General features: G+C 36.7%; 5 protein-coding genes across 5 annotated transcripts in view; 3 read left to right on the forward strand and 2 right to left on the reverse strand.

Moving 5' to 3' along the window:
* The window catches only part of LOC105174865 (serine/arginine repetitive matrix protein 2-like), a gene marked incomplete in the record, with an annotated part of 5,934 nt that extends 3,529 nt beyond the window's left edge, over positions 1 to 2,405 (forward strand). The window contains 3 exon segments of the mRNA XM_011097095.2: positions 1 to 229; positions 573 to 800; positions 1,869 to 2,405. Of these exon segments, the coding sequence (XP_011095397.1) occupies positions 1 to 229; positions 573 to 800; positions 1,869 to 2,001 (590 nt within the window).
* Positions 4,153 to 7,261, forward strand: LOC105174866 (calcium-dependent protein kinase 33-like). Its single transcript, XM_011097096.2, has 8 exons — positions 4,153 to 4,840; positions 5,215 to 5,358; positions 5,472 to 5,624; positions 5,869 to 5,984; positions 6,221 to 6,388; positions 6,492 to 6,619; positions 6,700 to 6,799; positions 6,884 to 7,261. Exons 1-8 carry the CDS (start codon positions 4,153 to 4,155, stop codon positions 6,956 to 6,958), a joined length of 1,572 nt encoding a protein of 523 aa, XP_011095398.1. The 3' UTR covers positions 6,959 to 7,261.
* Positions 8,190 to 9,485, reverse strand: LOC105174868 (protein translation factor SUI1 homolog). Its single transcript, XM_011097097.2, has 2 exons — positions 9,332 to 9,485; positions 8,190 to 8,802 (listed from the first exon to the last, which is right to left on the reverse strand). The coding sequence occupies exon 2, from the start codon at positions 8,751 to 8,753 to the stop codon at positions 8,415 to 8,417; it is 339 nt and encodes a 112-aa protein (XP_011095399.1). The 5' UTR covers positions 8,754 to 8,802; positions 9,332 to 9,485; the 3' UTR covers positions 8,190 to 8,414.
* Positions 11,216 to 15,543, reverse strand: LOC105174869 (AUGMIN subunit 4). Its single transcript, XM_011097099.2, has 13 exons — positions 15,205 to 15,543; positions 15,065 to 15,112; positions 14,846 to 14,971; positions 14,229 to 14,579; positions 13,984 to 14,083; positions 13,669 to 13,714; positions 13,037 to 13,130; positions 12,823 to 12,894; positions 12,607 to 12,665; positions 12,415 to 12,483; positions 12,287 to 12,338; positions 11,531 to 11,608; positions 11,216 to 11,463 (listed from the first exon to the last, which is right to left on the reverse strand). Exons 1-13 carry the CDS (start codon positions 15,331 to 15,333, stop codon positions 11,386 to 11,388), a joined length of 1,302 nt encoding a protein of 433 aa, XP_011095401.1. The 5' UTR covers positions 15,334 to 15,543; the 3' UTR covers positions 11,216 to 11,385.
* Positions 15,855 to 19,642, forward strand: LOC105174870. Its single transcript, XM_011097100.2, has 6 exons — positions 15,855 to 16,204; positions 16,312 to 16,445; positions 16,651 to 16,820; positions 17,082 to 17,159; positions 18,583 to 18,727; positions 18,890 to 19,642. Exons 1-6 carry the CDS (start codon positions 16,078 to 16,080, stop codon positions 19,307 to 19,309), a joined length of 1,074 nt encoding a protein of 357 aa, XP_011095402.1. The 5' UTR covers positions 15,855 to 16,077; the 3' UTR covers positions 19,310 to 19,642.

The raw sequence follows: 20,290 nt of genomic DNA on the forward strand, positions 1-20,290 counted from the left end.
CTGCTTCTCCTTGGAGTTCAAGGCAAAGGCCTATAAATAGTTCTTCGGCAAAAGGTGCCCCTGAATTACACAGAAATCATTGCACACACCATAATCATGGGCATCGAGGGAGGTCAATATCGCCATTACATATCAGAAGAAAGGATTTCTCTAGGGAATCCAAAGTAGATATTCCAAAAAGATCTCTGTCAAAGTCCCCAGGTAGAAGAGACATTGGCAAGTTTCCAAGGTTGTCTTTCTTTTCTGAAATTATGGAAATTCCATATTTCTCTCTTAGTATCCAATTCTTGACTGTACAAATAAGTTTTTGTTTCCATTTCTATCAATTTTCTGATGCTCGAATGTGCCAGAAGTTTCTATCTCCTCATCTTGATTTTTCATTTTGCCTGTATGTTACAGAGTTACTAGCATCTGAAATCATGCCCTCTTCTGATGAGGGTAGGAAAAAAGCACTGTAATGAAATGAATTCAGTTCTAATTCATTATTCAGGGGACAGTAACTTCAAAAGTTAGACATTCTACGTTCTCTTGCATTCATAATGATGATCATTGGTTTACATTTGTTACTTCAGGAAAAGGCACTCTCCAAGGCACAGATCTCCTCAAAGTTATCATTCTCTTCGTAGTACACCTAGAAGAACTCACTGGTCACCACCTCATGACAGGAGCACTGGATTGGGTAAACCCGGTAGAGGTCTATTTGTTGCTGGGTTCAGTTTTATAACTACTGAAAGAGATCTGGAGAGGAAGTTTTCCAGATTCGGACGTGTGCGAGATGTTCGTATAGTTCGTGACAAGAGGTACTTCACATCAATAATATAGTTCCTTGTCTTTCTTTATCAATGGTTATAAGCTCTACTTTGATTTTCTTAGTATTTTAGATTCATGTAAAACTCGAAGGCAATCTGTTTCTTTCATCTTATATATAGTATACAGGAAAAATGAGTCATGTGGCCCCTTATACTGAAATGACTTGCCTTAAGTAATTCAACCTCTGGCGTTGACAAAACACCATCTCGCGTGACTATTCTTGAAGTAAATATGGCTATTGAAATTGACCTTAAACTTCTTGCTTTTCAATATTTTGAAAGTCCTAAAGCAAATCTTTCTATCCTGATTCTCAGTACCATTTCTCTTTGAAAATAAAATTCTAGTTTGCAGTCATGCAGAATATAGATTATCTTAGGGCAATGGATAATTATGAATAATAATTGCCAACTTTTCTCTTTGTAAATTAAGCCGTTGTTTTAGGGAAGTAGTCTTCGCTAAAATTGTAATCAAAGATTCAGGAAATGCATTATATGGTATTCTCTCTTGTGAGTAAAGTTCATCTAGAAAGTTATTTGCCACCAACGACAGCTTATTCCATGATCTGCTCTGAAATTAGTGGTCCCTTAGCTGAAGATAGAATAGGAATTTGCTACGGAGCTGGGTTATTTTGCAGATAATTTATGAATTAGACAGCAATAATAGATTCTCTAGTTATTATAAGGAAAGTGATGCCAGTTGTGTTAACATCAGCTGCCAGCCTTTCCGTCAATCTTTTATTCCCCAAAACCTGGACATCCTTCTGTCAGCAACTCTGTCTAGTTCATGAATTCCCCTATTCTGTTGTTCTTTCTCTCATTTTTCTATGTATTCTTACATTCTGTTTAGAATTTTATGAATTATAAATCTTAAAAGCTGCCATTCCCATTTCCCTCCCATGATAATGTAATATTTTATATTCTTCATGCCCCTACCTTCTTTATCGACTGTCTGAATTCATAATGAGAATTTTGTGAAAAAACGAAAACTGGAACTCGCCAAATAAAGGGAACTAGCAGGCGCTATACTTGCAATCTCAGTATCCTTTTTCTACATGATAGGTCTGGAGATTCTCGTGGATTCGGGTTTTTAACACTGGAAAGAGATGAGCAAGCAGATGCCGCAATCAGAGCCCTGGACAAGACGGAATGGGACGGTCGGATCGTCCTTGTGGAGAAATCAAAATCTCATTGAAGAGATAAGGCAAGGCGGATTGGATATCAAGACTGATCTTGTTAGTCCTGCCACTCAATTTTGTTTGTCTTTAAGATATTCATTTTTCAGATAATGAGTAGGACACCGATGAATTTAAGCATTAGGCATAACGTTTGGTAGATGATTTTGTTCCTGGAAAGCACCTGGAGAATATGGTTAATGTGTGCACGTAACACTCGTGAAAGAAACGTGGCCGTGACTACTCAAAACCGCGTATTCGGTTTAGACATTTGCTGCTGTTTTTGTCCTAGTTGCAGTTGCCGGAACTATGGATAGGAAGGAGTCTACGCCCCCAATAACAATGACAACATTAATGCAGACAACGTGTCCTTATCTGTAAATTCCCAATTCTCATGGAAAATTCAAGTACAGATCTTCTTACACCCATCTTATTATGTCAGTCCTGTGCTAAGAACCCAATAGCCCTCATTACTTACTCAATTATGCTTCTCTCTATCTCTTATCTCTTTGCAATCAATTATTAGTTACTATTATAATAATAAACCACCAACTACCTTTTCAAAATTCGAATTCACAACCTTAAAAATAAGAGTAATTATATTTATACCTCTTGATTTATGATCTGTTTACATAAATTATTTTTGTTTAATTACATAAATTACCTTGACAGTAGAAAAATAAGTATAATTTATGTGATTATGCTAATATTTTTGGGAATGTGTGTATAATTTTTTAGAAAATGAAGAATTTGTATAAATGATATTGATGTTGTCTTTGTAGATGTACATGTAATTTTTAAAGAATAAGAATGAATTTTATAATCAGATCATAGATTATTAAATGTAAATGTAATTATTCCTGAAAAATATTGGGCCTACAAATTATACTCTTTAAAAAAGAAGAAAAAGCTATACAGGATAAAAACTGAATGTGATGTAGGATGGTGAGAGATGGAATCCTTCTTTCTCTACACGGCAAAAGATGAAAGAGGTAGCAGAAGCAGGCTTTCCGTGTTTTTCTGTTGGAAATTTCTGTTTTGCCGCCCCCAACAACGGATTGAATTTTTTATTTTAAGATACGTTCCATTTTTTATTTTAATTATAATTAGACGGCATGTTGCTTTTTTTGTATGGATATAATAAATAATAATTTATATTTTAAAATATATTAAGAATAAAAAAAAGTATATAAATCAACATATAATATTGAAAAATTAAAGACAGACAAAAAATTAATTTAAAATATTATCGTTATTGTAAAAAAAATTAATATTAATATGTCATAAAACGTCCATTTATGAGTAAAGGATACCTTTAGTTTTGTGTATTAATATACATATATACACCATGTATATAAATATTATCATTTTTATTTAAGAAGTTATTGTTTTATTTTAAAATTATATATAGTTATTATATGAAATAAAATAAAAGATGCAATAAAATTTAAAATAAAAAATAAAGTTATCCCCAAGGTAAAAAAGTAACTTATTAGAAAAGTAAAGTAAAGAAATTGGGTAAGATTAGGAGGGGATTTGGATTAATAATTTTTTTAAAATAAAATAAATATTATAACATGTATATGTAAATTAAAGTTAAAAATAAATAAGAATTGTAAGAGAAAATAAAAACAGTCTAGAAGGCGGAGAAAACAGTATTAAAGTAGTGCTGAAATGGACGCGTACACGTTGTAATACACCACAGACGGAATATACTAAGACCATGAAAAATCATGTAAGAGCGTAAAAGGCCGCCTTCTTGGCTCCTTCTGATCTACACCAGTTGTGATTTTATTTTCTTGTCGTTGTGGAAGAATTCAACTCCTGAGCTCGACCAACAGGCTGACCCTGACCGAGTTCATTCTCCCATTACCGTTTTGGACTTTCAGAAAGAGAAGCGATCAACGCACTTGTCTCTTTTATCCTTTACTCTTTTCATTCTTTCTCCGTATGTTCAATAGGCCTTCTGTTCAAACTCCTCGCAATTTCTCTTCAAATCCCCTCTGGGAACCTTCTTTTTCTTGAAAGTTCACCAATATCTCCACCTGTTTATGTTGTGATCCAACTTTTCGGCGTCATCTTTCTCGTGGGCTGCTGTTTTTTCCCTGAATTTCCATCTGGGCTTTCGCTGATTTGCGCGTTTTAGCTTCTTTCTTCTTTGAGAGATATTGATGGGGCTCTGCGTAAGCAAACAGAAGCCCGTCAAATCAAATGCCAATGGGCACACACCCGTAAATGGAGTCCACCACCAGCAGACCCCAATTCAATTCACGATGTCTCCCGGCTATGCAGCTCAGTTGCCCCACGTAATTCCTCCGGCCAGCCCCGCGCCGCCGCCCGCACAGAAAGCAAACACGATTCTTGGGAAGCCATACGAGGATGTCAAAGCCCATTACAGCCTGGGGAAAGAACTTGGGAGGGGCCAGTTTGGTGTCACTCATCTCTGCACTGACATTGCAACTGGGCAGAAATATGCTTGCAAGTCGATATCCAAGAAGAAACTTGTTACCAAGAGTGATAAAGAGGATATGAGGAGAGAGATTCAGATAATGCAGCATTTGAGTGGGCAGCCTAATATTGTGGAGTTTAAGGGTGCTTATGAGGACAAGCAATCTGTGCATCTTGTGATGGAGTTGTGTGAAGGTGGAGAGCTTTTCGATCGGATTATCGCCAAGGGACACTACAGCGAAAGGGCAGCTGCTTCAATCTGCAGGAGCATTGTAAATGTTGTCCAGATTTGTCATTTTATGGGCGTGATGCACCGTGATCTCAAGCCGGAGAATTTCTTGTTGTCGGACAAGAGTGAGAATGCTCTCTTGAAAGCTACAGATTTCGGACTATCCGTTTTCATTGAAGAAGGTAAGGTTTTGTCCAGTGCATTGAAGTTGAAAAACTCTCTTATTGGTTTGAATTGTTGCATCTCATGGTGCTTATAGTTGAATTCAGTTCTTGGCGTTGTCCTCTGCATATGAGTTTTTGAACTCCTTTGTGTTCAAGACCAGAACAGTCCGTGTCATTGTTGACTCTTGTAAGAAGAATACTCTAATAACTCTTTTAGTTTCATAAAACTGCAGCATCAAGAGGCCAATTCTGGTAAAAGGAAAAAAAAAAAAAAGGCTTACTATTTGTTATGGGTGTCTGTTCAGTATGGTCGGACAAATTTTTTGTTACACAACTAGATATAAACACTTACAGTTAGAGGAACACTCAACTTTTCTACTGATACTCCGCAGGGAAGATATACAAGGATGTAGTTGGGAGTGCTTATTATGTTGCGCCAGAAGTTTTGCGTCGCAAATATGGAAAGGAAGTCGATATTTGGAGTGCTGGAGTCATGTTATACATATTACTCAGCGGTGTACCTCCTTTCTGGGCTGGTAATAAGCTCCAATCTCTATACTTCAATGATTTGGTGTCAGTCCATCTCTATAGTCAATGAATTAGTGTCCAAGTTTCTCATGACTAACAGCTCAAGATTAAAAATTTACAGAGACTGAGCGAGGAATATTTGACTCTGTACTAAGAGGACATGTGGATTTTGAAAGTGAACCTTGGCCATCAATATCAGCTAGTGCTAAGGACCTCGTTAGTAGGATGCTTACTCAGGACCCAAAGAAACGCATTACGGCTGCTGAAGTTCTTGGTATGGCCTTTTCTGGAACCGTGATTGACTGATTATGTAACTGACTTTATTGTGAAAATGTTATCCTTTGCTCGTGTCAAGTAAATAAGCATCAACACTCTCTGAATTAATTGGAAAGTACCGATGCCCTTCAGATGATGATATTTCTAGTTTTTCCCTCGACACTTGTTCTCTTTCTTGGGCTCTGCAAATTTTTCTGCGCCGTAGTCTCCAACTGAAATTACGAAATTTCTGGCTTTTATAGAGCATCCATGGATTAGAGAAGGTGGAGAAGCATCTGATAAACCAATAGACAGTGCAGTCCTCACCAGGATGAAGCAATTCAGAGCAATGAACAAGCTCAAAAAGCTTGCACTGAAGGTATCACTTGATATTTGGCTATCTTTCCTACATCTCATGAAGAGAACTTTAGTAGTGTAATTATGAGTTGCATTCTCGGAAACGTCTATATGCATAAAGATGATCCATTTCATTTAACATCAGCATTATTTATAGTTTTCAGGGACTTATAGTAATCACTACAATTAGAGACCTTTCTCTATAGAAACTCATCAGATGTCCTAATCCGTTGTGGTGGTATTTCTAATGAATTCTAGGTAATAGCAGAAAATCTTTCTACAGAAGAAATTCAAGGGCTGAAAGCAATGTTTACAAATATGGACACTGACAACAGTGGCACCATCACCTATGAAGAACTTAAAGCTGGTTTGGCTAGACTTGGATCAAAACTTACAGAGGCCGAAGTCAGGCAGCTCATGGATGCTGTAAGATATAACCCTTTGCTCCACTCAAATAAACTTCCCCTCTTTTAAGGTTTTGGTGCTTTCCAAAGTGCGGTCAACTTAGATCATTCTAAAATGTTCACAGGCTGATGTGGATGGAAATGGATCGATAGATTACATTGAGTTCATCACCGCCACGATGCACAGACACAGATTAGAAAGAGAGGAAAACCTTTACAAAGCATTCCAATACTTTGATAAAGATAGCAGCGGGTAAGCACTCAACAAACTTCCAAATTTTGCTTTTTAAGACGATAGATTTGAATGATTTATTCTTTTTTCCATTGCTACAGATTCATAACAAGAGACGAGCTTGAAACGGCTATGCAAGAATATGGGATTGGCGATGCGTCAACCATAAAAGAAATAATAGCTGAAGTGGACACAGACAATGTAAGTTTGTTTCCCGTAGATCAAAGTACAGTTCTTCACTTTGTCTGAAATCTTGTGTATTAATCAAATTTGTCATTTTTCCAGGATGGAAGAATCAATTACGAAGAGTTCTGTACCATGATGAGAACTGGAAACCCACAGCAACCCAAGCTCTTCTAGCGCCAAACACAGCAACTGTGCTGTGTGAGACCATCTGCTAGCAATGTATCATATCCACTCACATGTTTCTATTCCTTGTCCCGGCTAGTTCTGGAAATAATCTTTGTTTTTCACATCTGTTTTGTTTCTATTATATGAGGAAGGCTACACCTTTTTCGTACAATATCTGCTTCATTATACCATGTAAACATCCAACCCAAAATTTCCAAGTTAATGGTTCGATTTCTGACAACATATAATGTAATGCGACAGAAATGTGATAATGAACACAAGTAGGTGTAGCAATCTTTGCATTCAATTCCATCTCTCTCTATCCTGTATGTGTTCACTCTTTTATCGTAACTTCTGGTTCGCACTGACAAACCGTATTCACCAGTGTTAAGCCCCAGTTGCCAACTTCAGAATCAGTTGCATCTTCAGATCAAGAATTGACTACGCATTATCAAGCATCTACAATTCCCTGTTAAAATTAAGCAACCAAAAATATAATAGCGCTCTGGAGCTTTTCTATGTGCAATTCAATGAATTTTATGCTAAATCCAGAATTTCCTGGCTAAAAGGCTTCAAGCCTTTTTTTTTTTTTTTTTAAAGGAAAGGGCTTCAAGCTTTAGAGTCAAGAATCCAATAAATTTTACACCGGAAATATCTGGCAAATTCCATTTTCAGCAGAATTATGCCACAAACATGATAGAGCTTCAAAGGTCTTCTTTATACGGTAAAATTCTCATCCTGCTGCATTCCAATGGACTGTAACCACAAATATCTACCCATTCCACGTTCCAATTTAGAGATAATCCATAAGACTTGCGAGCAACACAGAGGTGTTTGATTAAGCTTATAAGCTTAATGTTAAAAATAACGCATGTCATACTATTTTTCGGCGAAATTGAATTTTCTCTCCCTAATCTTATGAGACCTTGAATGACGAGCCAATATTAAATTACATTCGTACTAGTTTGATGTCAATATTTTCATCTTTGTGAGAAAATTATCTGTTGGATCTTTATTTGAAATGTGTACAAACTTATAAAAGTATTTTAAAAAAATTAAATGCAAAATATGTAAAAGAACAGCCAAGTAAATCTTAAATGGTATTTTGTCATTTTTATATAAGACGGGGAAAAAATTTATAAAATTCAATGTTCTATTTTACTACTATCCAACATAATACGAAAACCATTCTTGTCCAAGAGAACATTCATGCAGACAGTGACAATTACAACAAAAGGACAAATAGACAAATCTGCATTACTTGAGCAGATATCAACTTCATTAATAAAAGAAGTGCAGTTACAGTTTACTGGATACCCCATGAAAACATCAAGGGGTTGAAAATGAAAACTGCAGCAGACAGAAAAGAGATTGTTCTCAAGGATCACTCACAATCTCCAAATAACACACTTTAATACTCAACCACCATATATCTTCAACTAATCAAATTAATGGCTCCAGAGGCCTAGAAACCATGAATCTTGATCTGATCCTTCTTCACAATACCAGCAGAGATTAGGAATTGAGAAACATTCTTGCGCTGATCACCTTGGAGCTGAATCACCTTGCCCAGTTCTTTATCCTGAACAACATTACCATTGCAGCAGAACTCTTTCTTTACATCTTTAAGAATCTTTTCGTAGCTGAATTCCTTTCTCAGCCCCTGGACTGTCGTCAAGCTTTTCTTCCCATTCCTCTGTTGTATGCGTATATGCACATACTCCTTGGCTCCTGGGGCACCCGAATCCTTGGCCTCAGCAAAGGGATCAAAAGCGGTTGGAATCTGGAGGTCGAGATCAACCATGAAAGTTGTTGGAGAGGAACTTCGGTCGCCTAGAATTGAACGCGTTTAACTGAAAAAAGGATAGATTATTCAATAACCCAAGAAGAATCTCTCTAGTTGACTGCAAAAAACTCGAACTGATACATAAAGAACATGTTTAACCGACGCAACTTAAAAGCAGGAATTCAGGGCTCACTGAGTACTTTTTATGGAAAAAGATTTGGAAACATAATTTAATTTGTTTGTTAATCAGAAATCAGAGACCATTAACTTCAAGACGTGTATATTCAACAATTATAAAATTCAAAATCGAAATAAGGCCCAGGACATAACTTCGCATACAAGAAAAGATTTGACCTATCAAACCAGAACCCGAGTCGGGAGCGAACTTCACCGCAAAAGCGATACTAGCCAACAAAGCGCAAACAAGAATTCCAAAACACAATCACAAGAACCATACACGATCGAGAACCAAAAGCAAACCCCGAAATCCCAATCAATAGCTCAAATCACATGCTAAGAAACAAAAGAAAATTAGGGCTTGGATCACACCCGAGGAGAGACGAGATACAATCTCTTCCAAGAGCCGGTGAACGTACCTTTCAAATCTTCGCTTTCAAGATTTCTCGATTTGATGAGATGAATTAGCGTTCGAGATTGGACGTATTTATAGAGAGAAGCGGGAGGCGGTGGTTTGTCGTTTCCGTGAGCCACTAAAATCTAAATAAAGCCAACCACGAGTTAACCTCTTTTCCTAACCAGGGTTAATTTACGCCATCGAATCCGATCGTCAGGGGAAAGGAACGGTCTCGATTTTTCAGCCCAGATTCGGGCCAATCAGTTGATGATAAGAAGAAACGCGTAGATTCGACGCACTCCAACTTGCTTTTGGACACCCAACACCACCTCTTTGCTATTTCCTTTCCCCTAAGAGAACTTGCGTGTTTTACGCGGCGTACCTTAACCACGCGCTTCTTGGAATAACGTTGCCTCACGCCCTGGCCTCATTCAATTATATTTCCTCAATGCCATAATCAAAGTCCGTTATTTAAAATTAATTAAAATACATAGTTTTATTAAAATATCTAAAAATATATATTAAGATAATAAATTATTTATAAAAAAATACCTAAAAATAAAAATAATAAATAATGTTGCAAATGAAAAAGAATAATCATTTGAAAGGAGTTAAAAATAATTAATTAATTTAAAATTTTAAAAATAAATGGTAAATATTAAGATTAAATGAAACTCTATCAGGTGTTCCCACTTAATATAAAGTCTAGATTTTAATTAAATCGTTACAAATTAATTAAAAGTTTATTTATTAATAACTGTTAACTCTAATCTAAAAAAAATAACATAAAATTATAATATTTTGAACTGTTATCTAAAACTGAGCACTGGATCAATGTATAATGAGAGTGGTAGTAGAGTAGTTCCTAAGAGAGTGTTTACAATTTTTTTTTTAATTAAAATGAAGAAAATGTGCATACTGTTGTGGTATTAATATAAGGATAGATGGAATTGATTTTCTTCATATCCTATAATAATAATTAAAGAAAAAAGCTCTATTTCTTTATCATCAGAATATTTTGGGCACGGGTTTTGTTATTCTGATGGTGTGGAATTGTGGCTTTAAATCAAAGTAAAATAAATCACAAGAACATTATGACTTGTTTCCTTTTTAGGATGAGATAATATGATTGGATGAAATTAATAATAAGTGTTGGGAGGAAATCCTCAAGTAGTTATATAATTAATTGTTTACTTTGTATAATTATTTCAAGTAATAATTAATGGCCAAACACCTTACATGTTTTTAATTTTCTTTTTTTTTTTTGTAAATTTTATGATGCCCACTTGGTGATCCACATGTCCAAACTTCATTACCAGGCCGAAGAAGATTTTACACTCCATTTGGTTCCTCCCCATTTTGCCTAGAATGGAAGAAGATTAGTAGGGGGGACGAAAACTTACATATTTTCTAGGAGGGCAAAAGAGTAAATTCATTGATATAGTTGAGGGTGTGTGTGTAATTTCAGACTAAACCAACACAACCTCACGGGGAAGGAAAAACCAATTCAATGGGATGCACTTTTGATCCAATTCAATAGAGAATGTTGTATTTTTAGTCCTATAATTTATAAATTTAGTACATTTAATCTCATATAAAGATAATTGTAGTATTATAAATCACATAAGATAAAAAATTAACACAATTGATTCTATAGAATAGAACATTGTAACATTTTTTTCATTCCAAATACTATAATTTTTTAGCCAATAAAACCAAATATGCGACACCTTTTATTGTGTGAGATAAAAAATAAAATTTTCCATTTCAGCAATAGCAGCCACATGGGGGGGCTTGTCAAATTATACAGGACCCAAGTCCTAAAAGGAACAACATTGGGCTAGACTGGATTGTTAATCCAATACAAGCTAGTTCATCAATGTAAACATGTCCTAACATCATAACCTCAGAGAAATAGTTTTGTCTGAAAATTGATTAATAGTAAGATCCAAAATATTGGAGTATCATTAAGTTATTTACATAGAGATGGATGCAAGCAAGCTATTGCATCTTCTCCGAAACACCATAAAAAGCAGAATGTTATACAATCATACTACACAAATGGATAGAGATAATTTAGGTGCTAGGATGATCAGGCAACCGCTTCAGGTCCATTTCCACTTGGTGAATGGTCCACTGCATGTTCTCCAGTTTCTGCAAAGAAATTTTTGGTCAGACCTTGTAGTGAAATGAGAATTCAAAACCTTTATGTAGATTTTACCTTCACTATGTCATGGTATTGCCGGGCAATAGTGTCGAAGTGTGCATCAACACCTTGATACTCACGAAGTCGTGTGACCTGGTTACGAAAATGAACACCAAATTAGTTCGGACTCAGTTTTGGAGCCCTTGAACCACTTTATGTTGGATTACTTGCCAGGACAATTGTGTCTGTCTGTTTCACACAATTAGATGCACTACTTTTGGTCACCACTGATATCTGTGTGTGATGGTGTGATAGAAACGAATGCAGAAAGCATAAACCCTTGTGTTCCGTGCCCACATGTTGAGATATCTAGTTTCAAAATTAATATAATAGCATAGCTGAAGCAAATCGAATGGTGTCAACTGTCCATGGAATTCTCCTATTACAGTTGACAAGAATAGAAAAGTGAAGTTTTTGCATACACACTTTAGAAGTCAATAAGCATCATATTCACTACATCAGGTTCAGTATATAAAGATTCCAATAATCAATACGTATTACTACTTTCAGTTTAACTCCAGAGAACACCCATTATTTCTCCCATATTTGAAATAAAAATAAGAGAATATATACAATACCAGGTAATTAAATAACATCACAAACTGATATCTTTCTGTTAAAATAAGCATCATTATGACTTTCTCATCAAACAGCAGGGTTTCACTATAAGATAATCGACTTTGCTATTTCACATTTAAGTTTCATTGCCATAACCAGCACAGTAGTACCATAAGCAATAGAGAGCAAAACCGTTAGAGTGACGAAGCTTACCGCTTTGTTATATGCAAGTGAAGCTTCTTCTGTTGACTCAACAAGATATTTCCTATACAAAGGAGAATTAGCTAACATTACTTTGCATGGGAAGTAAAAGTTAAACTGTATACTATATACTGGTTTACCTAATTTTGTGGAGTGCTGGAATGGTTTCTGTAGTATAGGTCTCAAGCAGGAGAATATGCTCCAGAACTCTTCAAAAACAAATAAGCAAGTAATATTGTTAGCAAAACATATTTATAAACAAGGTATCCATATCAGCCAGTTTATAAACAAGCTCTCAATGTCAATGTTCAGCGGTAAGAGGGAAGCAAAACCTTAATTTCGCACTCATGGTCTCACATCTTTTGCATAGCCAAGTCTTTTGTAGTTCGTCCTACAAAACCCATAAGGAAAGTCTTTGAGAGAGACTTTGGCAAAAGGTAAAACTGAAATATTGGCATATTGCTTCAAGCATCTTATAGAAAGTGCTCAAAGTTACCAGATAAGATGGTTCAAGCATATTTAATCACAACTGACACTAAGAAGCTTACATATTTATGTTGGTGCCGAAGTTTTACATCTTTCACAAGCTTAATAAGCACCCCAAGAATCTGCTCCAGAACCTTGGATAGACAAAACGTCACTTAGAAATAATATGTAAAAAAGATTAATCATGACCTAACAATTCAATGAAAAGATTTAACCAGGCAAAACATCATTTAGGGATAATACATGATCAAGAAAGTATAACCAATTCTTGCTTACATTATAATATTCCGCAAATTTTCTGTCAGAAGAATACAGATCCTCCCTCCATGCTAATTCTTCTCTTTCGATCTCCTCAATGATCAACTTTACCCTGCCATACGAGAATTCAAACTGTAAGACTGGATTAACCATTGAAAATAAATATCTGTATACTGAGATCACAGTATAAAATTATCTTTATTAGTAAGGTGGGATATTACAATTATCACATTAAAAATGCAACATAAAGGTGACATCAACAATCTTGTATTTTATCCGCAAGGAAATCAAAGACATTTTTGTATATTGGAAACTGAAGAATAACAGTAGTCTCTAAATTTAAGCTTTCATCTTATCGATGAGGAAAACACAGAAGGGCAAGAAATTTATGCAAAGTGTATTAAGTCATATGAGCAAAGTCAGCATTATTTACTGAAAAACATAATACAACAAATAAACCATTTGCAGGAAATCAGCCTAGACAGCATTATATTTCACCTCAGACCAATTTTAGAACTTAGCAATGAGAAAGGTCACACATGCCAAATCTTTTATTGTCAGAAACTAGAAGGGGAAAGCATCTTGCATTACTAGTATGTCACAAATACATGCAGAGATCTGCAGGGGCTGGGAGAGAGAGAGATGGAGACCTTTCTGGAAGTCGGGAAGTCAAGTTCTGATGAACACTTGACGAATCTGGCAACCAAGGAGAAAATGAGAGTTAAATTACTGCATACGTTCTTGCAGTACAATGAAAAAATCAACAGAAATAAACCGTACTGGAAATAAAATAGATAGACTGATTTCAAGCTGGACAATGGGGGGGAGAGACCACAAAAGCATGGTAGGTAATCAAGAGCATCAGCAAGTTGTTCGTACACAAATCAGGCAAGCCAAGCATGCAATATTCATCAAAATATTATAAGACAATAGTGAGGGTGGAAGGATGAAATATTTAGACTGACCCATGTCATCTATAACAACAGCATCTGCCAATTTATCACACTTGGCATCTAACCGACTGGCAATCTCACGGGCGAGCAACACCTGGTATTCCGTAATGTCCTGCATTTTCAGAAAATTAAAAGATAAGAACGACTCAAGTCCAGAACATGTAAATTTTTCCGCTACGCAAAAGTCAAGTAAAGAACTTGAGACTAGCAGAAAATGTATGCAAACAGATATTGATACACTGTGAGCGGTCCCGTACAATGGGTGGTGCCTGTTGAAGCTGTGTTTGCCATAGATAGGTCGGTGTTATCCCAAGGAACCTATTTGGGACACCACCAACTTCAGGTTCAGATGAATCAGTCACCCCAACAGAGAAAGGATTATTTGCAGAAGCCCCTGCCCCGATGGCAGATACATTTGTATAATTAGTTGAATTTGTGCTTGAGCTGATTGTGACACTAGTACTTGTACTATCAAGAGAACTCCTGGACACGATACTCCACTTTTCAATTTCTTCCTCATGAATCTCACCGTCTTTGGAGATGAGAGGAAGCCGCAACTTTTGAGCAGCTTCTGCAACAACCATCCGATGCTCAAGGGCCTCATAAACCTGAAAATGACATGTTTTTAACTATCCTTTTGCCAGTAAGAAACCAACAGTAATATCCAAAATCAGTTATGAGTTCCATTTATTTCATTCCTACTTCAACTCGAAAACATATTAGACTAAACCGCAATGCAGAATGTTATATCCTTAACTTCAACTGACACTTCAAAAAAGCAAGTAACTAGATTATTTTTTACGTGGATAACATGTTTCCACTAATTCCTTCCTGAATGAAGTTTCATACTTTGTAATTAACTGAAAATTGGAACCTGAGGTGAGTTCCTCAACCCGAGCTGAGGATAAAGGCCCTGAACATCACGAATGCCGCCCAAATTAGCCACAGAAACGGCCTGCTGATACTCCTCCACCATTGATATCGCCTCTATGTACACCGCCTGGGGCAATGTTATTGCCACTAACCCGATTAGCACAAATTAAAAACACTCCAGATGGGTAATTAGAAGCGAATTAAATCGCATGAACAGTACCAGAGCTTCCAGGTAACGCTGCCTCTCTTTACACATCTCTTCTCTAGCCTGCATTCTCAAATCCAGCAAAACACCTACAAATCAAACTTGCGAACACGAAAAAGAAAAGAAACTTATGATGTGGAGAGAATGGTTAATACCAGCTGGAGATCGTAGTATGTGGATTTGGAAATGAGAGATCCATCGGGAGCCAAGCAGTGGCGCTCCAGCAGATCCATCACTTGGCTGACGTCCGCCGGAAGATTTTGCGCCGCGAATATCTTCGCCATTGATGAAGCTACAGTGCGTCGTTTTCCCTATTTCTGGAGAAATTGAGAGAGTTTGAGTTCAAAATACTTCTTACCAAACACTTGCATGATTTAATTTAATTTCATATCTTTCCGCCGGCCTCAAATTTGAAGTTGGGGAAAAAGAAGCCGTGAAACGACGGCGCTGCAGTAGCCCGTGTACTCCCACTATTTTTCTTTAACTTCCTTTTGCCCATTTAATTTCCAAGAAATGTCAGAGGAGCCCCAGAATTATTGCAAATTTGCAAATGCGGGAGGGAGGGCAAATGAGTAACAATATTTGGAACATATGTTTTTTCTCGTGAAAAGAAAAAAAACAAAAAGATAATATAGAAAAAAAACTCATTAAGGGGATTAATTTAGAGTAAGTTGAAGAAATAAAAATTAAAATCAAATATTAGGAATGAAAATAAATTTTATTAAAAAATAGATATAATAATTAAAGGTATTTTATGTTATATACATTTGGTGTATGAATGGTATTTATTATTATGACTTAAATCGAAGAGATGGATGATAAAATTAGGGGTTGGAATCCAAAGGTAAGTCGGCGGGAGGTGATAAACTAGCGGAGCCCAACGTCACAGACCAATTACTGTTATAAACCGATTTCCTAACCCGAAATCAACCATTCCAAACCGCAAGGAAAAACAGGCGAAATTGCAGATTTTTGCCTGTAAATTCCATTCCCATAGCCCACGCCTCTTTATTTCTACTTCGTATTTCATGGAAAAAGGGACAGCCAGAGAATCCACTCAAACGCTCACCACTTCTTTGCACAATCTCCAATTGAAGGACGATACCGTCAAATCAAAATCGACCCAGAATTCAATCGCCTCCACTCTTCGATCCCGTGCGTGCTTGTATTCGATTCTTTTTAAAGATTTTTCTGGCCGTTGTTGGTATTGTTGCTAAAAACTATGTGGTAATTGAAGTAGTTGGAGCTTATGGGTTTTGCAGAATTCTTGAGTTCCAATAAGGGAAAGAAGCCGCCGAGTTTGTTGAGCTTGTGTCTGGGAGTTGTCGGTAGCAATCTTGAGGACATTATTGATGACCTGGCTGAGATTGCCCTCGCGTTCCCCGCTGATGTTAAGGTCAATATTCATAAATTCTCGTCCTCTTAGTTTAATTGCTTTTTATAAACTGAATTTGAACAGACTTTTCACTTTTGCTGACAAGTTACAGTTCTCAGGTCCTATGTAGGAGTGGCTTTAGTCTTTTTGTCTTTGAGTTTTGCTATTTTAGGCACCCCTTTTTTTTGGTCTTGATATGTTCAACTTGTATTTTGTGATTGAACAGTTGGTGTTGGTGGCAATTGCGAGAAGAAGAAAGTTGCTGAATGACGACATTGTCATTGCTTTGGCAGATAGTTCGTGGGAGATACTTGATATATCTGGTTCAGATGTTTCTGATTCTGGACTTTGTCATATTGTGAATATCTGCCAAAACCTAAGAGTGGTTGATATAAGGTAGCTTTCAGTAAATTGTAATTTCTTCCTTCTAACTATGCACTACTTACTCTGTGTGGTAGGAATTGAGAATGAGGTAGAATTTGTTTGGTGGTTGGAATGATGTCTTGATCATTTTGAATTGAACGAATGACTGTTTAATATTTGTTCAGTTGCATTACCTTAGTAATGTTGGGTGACTGGCTACCCACCGTGTTATAATCAAAGTTTGGTCTGCGTGATCTTTATTTTTAGTAAGACTTTTTTTGTTTCTTTTGGCAGCCGATGCAGCAAACTTACGTCAACAGGAGTTTCGAAACTTCTTCAGCTTTGTCATTCCCTTGAGATATTGAGATGGGGGTATGTTCTCAGCTGCTATCTTCTGTGACTTCAGTCAAACTATAATCTTGCAATCATGCTATCATACATGCTGCTTACTTATGTTCTCTTAATGTCTTTATCTGTTCCATGCGCTTGCCAGAAGATCTAGGGCAGTAATGGAGAAACGGGCCATGTGTCTTGCTTACTTATGTTGCCCGAATGCCTCTATGTTTTGCATGTTAAATTTTCTTTATTCGGTGCCATTGGTAGGCATATTTGGCAGCTTCATGGATAAGTGTCAGAGAGTAATTATGGAAGATGGTGAACCGCCTGAAGGAAAAGTTGAACTTGGGAAAGAAGAGTTAAGGGAATAAATGGGAAAATATGCAAAAGTTAAACAGGCCATACATGTTGCTTACTTATGTTTCTCCCAATACCGATCATAGTTGCACTTTAAACTCTCTTGATAGATTGGCAAGCTTATGTAGTAGCTAACAACAGTGTCAGTGAGTAATAAGCGAAGAAGATGAGCTTTCTGAAAGGAGATTTCAGGCAAGCAGTGGACACTATAAAAAACAGGTCATGCGTGAATGTGATATGATTAGTTATCTGTTAAATATCTTTGAGTGCATTAATCAATTCTATTATACCAATTAAGTTAACTCTACGAATATATTACGGGAATCCATCTTTTAAATATTTTTTATTTTTTAGACAGTTAAGCCACTATGCCACATGTAAGGTGGAGCGTCTGCGACTATTTGTTCAGATCTGGCCTGGCCCTTGCCATAGTTGGTTTGCCACCTTGAATGTGTTGGCTTTATGTATAAATTTAATTGAGGCTGCTCTCATGGCTAGCAGGCTAAGGTGTGAATCTTTGGTTGGTTGGTTAAATTTTTCAAGATGTATATTTCTTTGCTAGGAATTGAACTTCTGATAATCCAAAATATCCAAGGAGAAGTTCTCATTTATTATTTCTAACAAGAACTCATTTTTGTCTATTTCCAAATCATAAGGTCTAGATGTTTCTGTGAATGATAAACTTTTAGGAATCCATTAATAAGCGAAGATCCATGTATAGGTTCCAGCCCATTTCAGACATCTTGCCTTCAATTTTTTTCTCACCTTGCCATCTTTATTGTTTTCCTTTTATGTTGGAGCCATATGACCATGAAAATTGATATCCTGTTATGTTTGTTGGCTAGAATCTACAGATTGTGAAGTTTGTTATCATATTTCCCTCTCTGATTGTTAGTATATACGCAATTCGACTGTTCCATATGTGATCTGATTGGCCCTTTTCAATTACGGAAACTAAGAGGGGAACATACCATGTCATCTGTCTGCTTTAAAATATTTACGGTCATCATAACTCTAAATGGTGTAGTGGCCCACTTTGTTGGGTTTTGACGTGGGGGACAAACCTCATAACAGGAAATGAACTAAAGTTAAAATGTTGCAGTGGTTGTCCGAGGAGCGACTACACTGCCCGCAGATGCCTGGGTCTCTTAAAGCCTAACCTCAATGATGTGGAGGGGGAATCATGGGAAGAGCTTGATGCTGCAGAATTGATTCATGGTGCACAATCACTAAGATGGCTCGTCTGGGTATGCTTTTTTCCTGTCATTGCTTATTTTTTGTGCTTTAATTGAGTAGTTGCAATGCTCCTTGTTGCTTGGGTCACATTCTAGACTATAAGACGCCAACACTATGAATAATTCCGGCAAGTGTTACTCCCTGGCTAATTATTGTTGTTCATTCTTCTGCAGCCAAAAATTGATAAGGATTCACAGGAGACCTTGACCATTGAATGTCCTCGAATCGTAGTAAATCCAAAGCCATCCCCTTTGGGTTTCAGGGGCAGTGAAGCTCCCCAAGAAGCATTGTCGCAATTTGTATTGGATGACCCAATCGTGAAAGACATTGATTCAAAAACTTGGGCGGTATCTGGGTTTACTACATCCAGGTCTGCCCTTCTACCGGTCACAACTCCTACTGAACTATCCATGGCTGAAAAATTTAGGTTAGCATTTTTGGAGAGAGATACTCGATTAGCACCAAAGAGAGCAAAGAATGCAAGGCAACATCAACGACGTGCTGAGAGGGAACGGATGATGATGGATGCTAGAGCAAAAGCCTTGGCACTTGCTTCAAAAGCTACAAAGTCTGTGAACCTCAGGAATTTTTAGGGAAAAATTCTCAGGGAAAACTTGCAGCTTCTTGTGTTCAAAGTCACCTCCGTTGCTTCCCTATGAAGACTGCACCGGATTGTCAAATTTGAGAAGATGGATACGTATTTGGATGTGGATGGCAGGTGTGTGCCTCCTGGAGGCCATCCAGAGTCTAAGTTAATCTTGGATTAGTTCATACAAGCAATGGTTAAACTTTTGTATTGTTACCTGTACAGTGTTGGAAGAGTGAAAGATTATAAAGAACAATTTTTTTGGATCTTCGGATTCTCTTGTTGTACATTGTGAAACAACTGGATACATATACTAAGATGAGAAATTTTCTGTTCTCTCTCTTTTCGTCGGTCCATTTGGTTTTAGTGATGTATTCATTTGGTGGTGAACAGGGTGGTGGTACATTTGTTTACACTGCAAGTTGCAAAATCTGGGTTTCATCTCTAGTATCTCAAGTTGCAGGATCTCTGTGCGTTGAGAGCAAATGGTTTGGACTTCTTATGCCAATTCACCTTCATTTGAGTTCTTGTGGTAATCTAAGTTTGTGGAACATACGCGAGACATGGGACATCATTTCAGCAAAGCTTAACTCCTGGTACCGTCCACGAGACGTTATATCAGCGCCAGTCATGCTACTAAAGCCGGTTGCCTCGTGTGCGATATACAATTCAGATACAACTCTCAGTATGTCTCGAAATAGAATAAAAAATTAATTTCATATTTTTTTTATAAAAGTTCAGTATTTTTGTTTAAGTTTATTCAGTTTTATTAAATATCAAAATACTATTTTTTTTATTTATTAAGTATTCTTATGCCAATTTCACTTATCAACAACTAAGAAATAAATATTAAATATAATTATATAGTTCCATATTTCTTGTGACTGCATTTTTAATAATATTTTGGTTAACCAAACCACCCAAGTGACACAGCAAAAAGGAACGATTTTGACTCGGGATTCAATATAATGCCTTCACATATGAAATT

This window comes from Sesamum indicum, linkage group LG12, assembly GCF_000512975.1.
Source record: "Sesamum indicum cultivar Zhongzhi No. 13 linkage group LG12, S_indicum_v1.0, whole genome shotgun sequence".
In the NCBI taxonomy this organism is placed as follows: domain Eukaryota; kingdom Viridiplantae; phylum Streptophyta; class Magnoliopsida; order Lamiales; family Pedaliaceae; genus Sesamum; species Sesamum indicum.